The sequence below is a fragment of the Canis lupus genome, chromosome 11 (assembly GCF_003254725.2).
Source record: "Canis lupus dingo isolate Sandy chromosome 11, ASM325472v2, whole genome shotgun sequence".
In the NCBI taxonomy this organism is placed as follows: Eukaryota; Metazoa; Chordata; class Mammalia; order Carnivora; family Canidae; genus Canis; species Canis lupus.
The window spans coordinates 54,803,485-54,811,934 of NC_064253.1; the positions used below are offsets into that span (position 1 = coordinate 54,803,485).

At 52.5% G+C, this 8,450-nt stretch overlaps 1 protein-coding gene across 2 annotated transcripts in view; it reads right to left on the reverse strand.

Moving 5' to 3' along the window:
• The window catches only part of TRIM14 (tripartite motif containing 14), a 29,454-nt gene extending 22,858 nt beyond the window's left edge, over window positions 1-6,596 (reverse strand). Inside the window, exons 1-2 of one of the 2 annotated variants that reach the window (XM_025431996.3) lie at window positions 6,356-6,596; window positions 3,625-3,720 (exon numbers count right to left, since the gene is read on the reverse strand). In XM_025431996.3, the coding sequence (XP_025287781.1) occupies window positions 3,625-3,720; window positions 6,356-6,571 (312 nt within the window). In that variant the 5' untranslated portion in view covers window positions 6,572-6,596. Of the gene's footprint in view, window positions 1-3,624; window positions 3,721-3,841; window positions 3,998-6,355 lie in introns of those variants that run through there. The other variant, XM_049116299.1, reaches the window with a different exon arrangement.
• Between the last annotated feature and the right edge of the window lie 1,854 nt (window positions 6,597-8,450).

Here is an 8,450-nt window from a genome sequence, read left to right on the forward strand (position 1 = left end):
TTTTTTTTTTAATTTTATACAGGGCAGTCCCGGTGGCGCAGGGGTTTGGCACCGCCTGCAGCCTGGGGTGTGATCCTGGAGACCCGGGATGGAGTCCCATATCAGGCTCCCTGCATGGAGCCTGTGTCTCTGCCTCTCTGTGTCTATGAATAAATAAATAAAATCTTTAAAAAAATTTTTATACAGATCAACCAGTCAACCAATGAATCAGTCACAGCTTTAAAACACTGACTGCCGGGGCGCTTGAGTGGCTCAGTCGACTGAGCATCTGCCTTTGACTCAGCTCATGATCCTGGTCCTGAGACTGAGCCCTGTGGGGGGCTCCCTGTTCAGCAGGGAGTCTGCTTCTCCCTCTGCTGCTCCCCCTGCTTGTGCTCTCTCACTCTTTCTGTCAAATAACAAATAAATAAATAATCTTTAAAATGCTGACCACTAACTTCATTCTTCTTAGCTCCTTCCTAGGTTCACTGAGCTGTAAGTCTAATAAACCATGTGCAGGATTTGCACGCTGAAAACTACAAAATGGTAATGAAAGAAAACAAAAATCTAAATAAATGAAGAGATATGTGTTCGCGGGTGCAAAGATAACACAGTAAAGATGTCCATTCTCTCTAGTTTGATATACATGCTGAATACAATGTTACTGGAATCCCAACAAAGTTGTAGAGATTATAGACAAGATCCTTCTAAGATTTAAACGAAAGGCAAAAGGAACTGGAATAGCTAAAAGAATTTTGAAAAAGAGAGAGGCATCAATTACTTCAGGGCTCACTCTCACTTATAACAATCAAGACCATGTGATAATAGTAGAGGGATAGACTCATAGATCGATGGAACTGAATAGAGAACCCAGAAATAGCCCCACCCAAGTATGGCCAATTGATTTTTTGACAAAAGCAATTCAAAGGAGAAAGCACAGTCTTTCAATAAATAGTGTTGGAGCAATTAGACATCCTCAGGGGAAAAAAAAAACAGAACTTGAGCTAAATCTCACAACTTATATAAAAAATTAACAGGAATCATGGACTTCAATGTAAAATGTAAAATTATAAAACTTCAGGAAAAAAAAAGGAGGAAATCATTGAGGTCTAGGGTTAGACAAAGAGCTCTCAGTCATGAACGAGACCAAGAGCATAATCCATAAAAGAAAAAAAAAATGGATAAACTGGAACTTCTTCAAAATTAAAAACTTTCACTCTGCAAAATCCTCTGTGAAGACAATGAAATGACAAGTCCCAGACTGGGAGAAAATATTCATAAACCACATATCTGACAAAGGACTCCTATCTGGAATATACAGACAATTCTCCAAACTCAGCAGTAAAAAAAAAATAAACCGATCTGGAAGTGATAAAAACAAACAAAACAAAACAAAACTAACACGAGGAGACTTCTCACCAAAGAGGATGGACAGGTGGCCCCTAAGCACATGAGAAGACGCTCCACCTCACTAGCCACTGGGGAAATGCAAACGAAGGCCATGATGAGGTATCACTGCACACCTACCAAAATGGCTAAAACACAAACTTGTGCAAATACTGAATGTTGGCAAGGAAGAGGAGAAACTGGATCTCTCATTAAGTTGCTGGTGGGAAGGTAAAATGGCACAGTCACTCTGCAAAATGTGTTTGGCAGTTTCTTAAAAAACTAAACATACAGCTCCATATAACCTACAATCAGCACTCGGCATTTATCCCAAGAAATAAAAACTATGTCCACACAAAAACCTGTACACAACTGCTCAAAGCAGATTTGTATTAGCCCTAAGCTGGAAACAACTAAAATGTCCTAAAATAGACCAAAGGTTAAAAAAAAAAAAAAAAAAGTGGTACATCATCTGTGCTACTGGACTCTGGGATATTCAGCAATACAAAGGAATGAACTATTGATACATAAAACAACTTGGAGGGCATTATGTTGAGTGAAAAAAATCTCAAAGGTCATACACCATATGGTTCCATTTTTATGACATTCTTAAATGCCATAATCATAGAGATAGAGAACTAATTAGTGATCGCCCGGGGTTAGGGACTGTTGGGCGGGGGTGGGGTGGTGGGGGTGGGGGTGGTAACTATAGAGGTGATGCCTCAGGTAGATCTCGGTGGTGATGGAATCGTTTTGTATTTTGGTAGCAGCGCCTATTACCCGAATATGACAAATTGACGTAGAATTATATACCCACGCTGTCAATTCTGGTTTTGATATTGCACTGTAGTTAGGTAAGATCTAACCCTTGGGGCAAGCTAGGTGAAAGGTACACAAGGCTTCTCTGTACTACCTTTGCAACATCCTGTGAATCTGTAACTATTTCAAAATAAAAGTTTAAAAGTTGGGGAGAAGGTAAAAGAAAGTCCCATTCCTTAGATGAAGCTGAAATGTACCCCCTTAGACTCTGCACACAGGCCCTAAATTCTTTCCTTGGGGGCCCCCCAACCATATCTACTCAGAGATTTGCAGACAGTGAATCTGTATTCCGATTTTGTTCTTCTGGCTTTGCAGTGCAGAGCACCTCCCTCGTCCCTTCCCGAATCTTTTCAAATTGATGTATTTGCCTGAGCCGCAGAGAAGTGCTCTTATACTATATGTTGGCAAACTGAACTTCAATAAAACAAAACAAAACAAATCAAAACAAAAAAAGACAGGGTATTAAAAAAAAAAAAGAAGACATGAGGGACACTATTAATAATGAAGCTGGGGCCACAGGTGTACACCACAACTGCCTCCAGCATGCTGGGGCATGCAGTCATGGACAATGGATGTTGGGCCAATAGGGGGCCAATTCTGTGGCCTGGCCTGGGCATCTGCATCTCCACTCTGCTGTGGGCCTGGCCTCAGGAAGTCCTGGGTGCCAGCTACTCCCACAATCAGAGCCAGTCTCTGCCTGACTTGTGGGGGTCACTCCAGGGTTCATAGAGCCCTCAGGAGGAGAGGCCCTGGGAGGGCATCCCACCTGAGCCCTCAATTTGAGGAGGGGGCAATGAGACTGAGGGGGGTGGAGGGACCAGCTCAGTTCAAATTAAAGAACCAAAAGACCGGCAACTTTTTTAGTCAAGTGGCAGCTCACAATAATGTCAGCCCCAACTTCCCATTCCTAGCCCACAAAAGAATACATTTAAATAAACATTGTTATGGAGAAGCCTGAAGAAAGTACTTTCTTATGGAATATATTTATATCCTGTTCACTTTCTTTTGACAAAGCAGTGAAACCCAAAAAGCTACCTGCATGTTTAAAACACGTTTTGCTTTGTTTCTCGTGACTATGGGTGCAGGGGATGGACAACTAGTCCTCTGAGAGAATGGCCTTGGTGATGGTGGCAGGAAAGGCCATTCCTCCATTTTACGAGGCGCTATGTGGCAAGACTAGGGTGCCGGGCAGATTCACATAAAGCTAACAAAACAGAAGCTTTCAGGCTCCAGTGGCCCGGCCCCTTCATGGTCTTACACTTGATTTTGTGTTCTTTTTCTTAAAAAGAGCCCCCTAAATTATGGAAGTCCTAAACCCCACCAAATCTGATTTGCCCCTTTGACGCTTTTATTTTCCCTTGGCTACACATTGAGGAGAGACTTGTGTCCGAGGAGAAGTGTGGACATCTCAACTAGAATAAGGAAGAAATGTCCACTTGCCTTGAGCTTCTCAGCAGCGTCTTCTATTTGGGTTATGTTGCCAACTTGCTGCTGCTGCTTGGCTTCCAACTGCTTTAAACATTCTTGGGTGAGTTTCTGTATGTGAAGGAGTTAGGAAAAATTAATATTTAATACTGTGACTTTTGATATAACAAGCCACCCCAGGGGTCATCTCCCACCCCTGCATTTTGTTTCATCTGACATATCTGAGACTCACAAGGTGAGATGACTGGCCCAGAGTCATGGGACAAATTGGAGGATGAGCTGGAGCCAGGGTCCCTTGGATCCTCAGAGGCCGACGTCAGATATTCTTCAAACCCTGATGGAGCACTCCCCCTCCCCGGTTTCTCGAACAATCCCACTTATGACCTGATTTTCTCAAATAGGACCTTAAGGCAAACAGCTTGGGGACAGAGGAAGAGCATTAACTTATAGAGTCAGTATTAACTGAGCACCTACTATGTGCCAGGCCCTGTCATAGGGGCTGCCCTCATGGAACTTACATTCCAGGGAGCTATGGCTCTTTGGCCTGGACTGGGGTTCAGAAGACCTGCATGTGTGAGGTTTGTGGGGGTTCATGCTCCCTTCTCCCTCCCATCTGAGATGGCTTCCTTCCAAATCTCCATGTTTTGCAATTGCCATTTTTCCAAAGGTGTGCTCTGTGGCCCTCTTAAGACCCCACAGGTTTGACCTCACCTCTATCTGGACCTTCTTATGGCTGGACTTGTAGTCGGCTGCTGGGCCTAGGTCTGGCTGCCCAGTCAACTGAAAGCTTCCTGAGGGCAGGCCTGCTCCATTCCTGGCTCCCCCACAGGACCAGGGAGTGATCTGGAAGTGTTTGCTAAGTTGAACACAATGGCCAAGGGCTGCCAGCTTCAGGTGGAGAGCTGGGCCACCCAGCAAGTTGTGATGAGCATGAGCCCCAGAGTCACACAAGGATTCCTAGGTCTGAGCCTTGGCTCCCCTTTCATGTGAACTGAGCAAGTGATCTCACCTCTCTAAACCTGTTCCCTGGGCAGCCCGGGTGGCTCAGTGGTTTAGCGCCGCCTTCAGCCCAGGTGTGATCCTGGAGACCGGGGATCCAGTCCCACATTGGGCTCCCTGGATGGGGCCTGCTTCTCCCTCTGCCTGTGTCTCTGCCTCTCTCTCTCTCTCTGTGCCTCTCATGAATAAATAAAATCTTAAAAAAAAAAAAAAAAGCCTGTTTCCTCAGCTATAAACATGGAGATAACCCCAGAGTGTTGCTATAGAGAATGACAAGTCCACAGAGTGCTTGGTATAGCGCTCGGCAGAGAGTAAGTACTCAACAGACAAAGTTCTTACTGTTATTTTAACAACCAACAAGCATTTGCTACTGTGTGTGGTTGTAGTCTAGGTGGTGGGTGGGGATGGGGACACAATGCTAAGCCACAAGCTCAAATTCCAGGAGCACATACTCACCCCACTGTGATTTCTAACACTTCAAGTCTAGCTGCTGGCCATCACCCAAAGAGAGTCCAGGCCCAGGGTGCTTCTCCTGTCATGCTAGACCTGGTAATATCCTACTCATCCTTCAAGGACAGTTCCAATGGCCTCCTCCAGGAAGTCTTCCTAGTCTCCCTATTCCTACCTCATATTGTCTTCTCTCCAGCTTCCCAATTACAATACTTGTCATGTTGTATTGTCACCATTTGTTCTCACCCCACCAGCCAGGGAACTCCCCCAGATCAGATTTGGTCTACTTGTTAATTCATGGTACAAGGTATGTGCTGAACGGATGTTTGATGAGTGGATGGAAGGATGATGATAGGCGAATAGCTGGTGTGTGGTACACAGGCAGGTAGGCAGGCGAGTGGACCTGCTTATGAGACAACCAAGCCCTACCATCTCTGGAAAGCAGCCACCTTATCTCTGGAAACAGCCTCTGAGGAGCTATTATTATCACAACCATTATATAAATAAGAAAAGGAAGACCTTGGAGGCAGGGGCAGGACTTAAACCCAGGACTCCACCAATTGGACCAACCCCACAGGGCACATTATCATCCTGGAGCTCCAAGGGTGTCACAAGGTGAAGAGAAAGGTCATTAATCACAGCCGACTTCTTGGAGGAGGAAGTGGTGGAATCAGCTGTCAGAGACGACGGTTGGGCCTGTCCATCCCAGGGAGGCAGACGGGTTTGACCGCAGCCACCAAGTTGCCCCCAAGGCTGGAACAGGGGTCTGGAGCCCCTGACCTTTATTAGGATTATGAACAGGTGAGGAGGGCCAGCTGTAGAGTCCTGGAGTCAAGCCAGGCTCAGCTTCCAGAGCCTTCCTTTTTTTATCAATAAAATGGCTGTCACAGCTCCCCACCAGGCTGTTAAGTGCATGGGATGGGACCTGGCGTGGAGGGGATGGATGGGTGGAGGGGAAGGGCCGAGTGGGTGGTCGGAGTCAATCAAGCCGTCCCCACCCAGCCCCTGACTCTGAACCCCGGGAAGAGAAAACCAGAGCTGTCCGTTCAAGGCTGACCTTCCAGCCCAAGCGGTGCGGTGCACCGGCCGCGGCGAGGTCAAGGCCATCTGCGGTCGGCGGGGCGGGGGGCGGGGGGCGCCCCGGTTCTCTCTCCCAAACCCACCTCTTCTGAAGCTTGGCTGCTGGTTCGCAACGACGGGGGCCGCCGAGCGGCTCAGAGCCCGCCAGCAAACCGACTGCCGGCCCGGCACGCTCCTCCCCGCCCGTTAGACCCCCGCGCGCCGCCCGCGTGCCCACCTGCACGTGGGCCGCCTCTTCCCGCGCCAGGACCACCTGGTGGCCGCGGTGCGCGCCGAGCACCGGGCAGAGCGCGCACACGCAGCGGCGGCAGCGGCGACAGAAGAGCTCGGCCACGCGGTCGCCGTGCTCCGGGCAGTGCCAGCCGCTCGGGTCGTCGCGCTGCGCGGGGCCGGGCCCCCCGCGCGTCCCGCTCGGCACCCCTGCGCCCGCCATGCAGCCCCGGGAGCCGGGCGGCCGCGGGCCGGGGGAGGGGCTCCCGCCGAGAATCGAAACCGGGCGGCGGGGCGGGGCGGGGCGGGGCGGCCCCGGGGGCGGCCCTGCTCCCCCAGGAAGGACGGCGGCGCGCGCCTGGCCCGGGGAGCGGCGGCCTGGGCGCCCTGCGGCCCCGCGGGGTGCGCCCCCGCCCCGCCCGCCCCAGCGGCATCGGCGGCCGCCGCAGGAATGGGGCTCGCCCCGGCCGGGCCGGGCCGACTGAAGCGAGACGGGCTTCGCGCCCGGGGATGCGAGTGCACGGGGCCCGGGAGGCTGCGGCCCTGCGCACGGGGCCCGGGAGGCTGCGGCCCTGCGCACGGGGCTCCGGAGGCTGCGGCCCTGCGCACGGGGCCCGGGAGGCTGCGGCCCTGCGCACGGGGCCCGGGAGGCTGCGGCCCTGCGCACGGGGCCCGGGAGGCTGCGGCCCTGCGCACGGGGCCCGGGAGGCTGCGGCCCTGCGCACGGGGCTCCGGAGGCTGCGGCCCTGCGCACGGGGCCCGGGAGGCTGCGGCCCTGCGCACGGGGCCCGGGAGGCTGCGGCCCTGCGCACGGGGCCCGGGAGGCTGCGGCCCTGCGCACGGGGCCCGGGAGGCTGCGGCCCTGCGCACGGGGCCCGGGAGGCTGCGGCCCTGCGCACGGGGCTCCGGAGGCTGCGGCCCTGCGCACGGGGCCCGGGAGGCTGCGGCCCTGCGCACGGGGCCCGGGAGGCTGCGGCCCTGCGCACGGGGCCCGGGAGGCTGCGGCCCTGCGCACGGGGCCCGGGAGGCTGCGGCCCTGCGCACGGGGCCCGGGAGGCTGCGGCCCTGCGCACGGGGCCCGGGAGGCTGCGGCCCTGCGCACGGGGCCCGGGAGGCTGCGGCCCTGCGCACGGGGCCCGGGAGGCTGCGGCCCTGCGCACGGGGCCCGGGAGGCTGCGGCCCTGCGCACGGGGCCCGGGAGGCTGCGGCCCTGCGCACGGGGCCCGGAGGCTGCGGCCCTGCGCACGGGGCTCCGGAGGCTGCGGCCCTGCGCACGGGGCTCCGGAGGCTGCGGCCCTGGTACACGCGATTCCGGAACCTGCGGCCCCCGGCGTGCTGTGCACTACCTCCACCTTTTACTTTGCCTTTGTTCTCTCTGCCCTGTTCCCGGCAAAAGCCACCATTCCCGCAATTGCCAGAATCACCCTGGAAACTGCAGCCGCCCCAGGCCAAGTCTCCAGAGTCCACCAAACAAATTAGTACATTCAGCGAACAAGGAACACACTATGGGGTTTCCTCAAAAAATAAAAACTAGAGCTACCGTATGACTAGCAATCTCCCTTCTCTTCTCTCTGGGAGAGATACTTCATCCTGGGTGCATTGCAGCATTTATTCACTATAGCCAAGACGTGGAAACAACCAGTGTGCTTCCATGAATGAATGGATAAAGATGTGCTGTGTGTGTGTGTATAAACAGGGAAATGTTATTCAGACCTAAAAAAGGAAAGCCTGCCGTTCGCCACATGGATGAGCTTGGAAGACTTTTTGCGAAGTGAAATAGGCCAGGCAGCGAAAAACAAATACTGTTTGGTTTCACTTACATGTGGAATCCCAAGAAAACAAAGACCAAAAAGCAGTTGAACTCCCAGCAACAGAGTAGAATGGAGGTTTCCAGGGGCTGGTGGGTGGGAGAAAAGGGTACAAACTTTGAGTTGTAAGAGTCTAAGTTCTGGAGATCTAATGTATGGGATGGCGAGTATAGTTAATAATACTGTACTGTGTACTTGAAATTGGTTGAGTGTAGATCTCAAGTGTTCTCCCTACACACTATGTGAAATAATAGATGTGTTGATTAACTTGATGGTGGTAATCATTTCACAAGG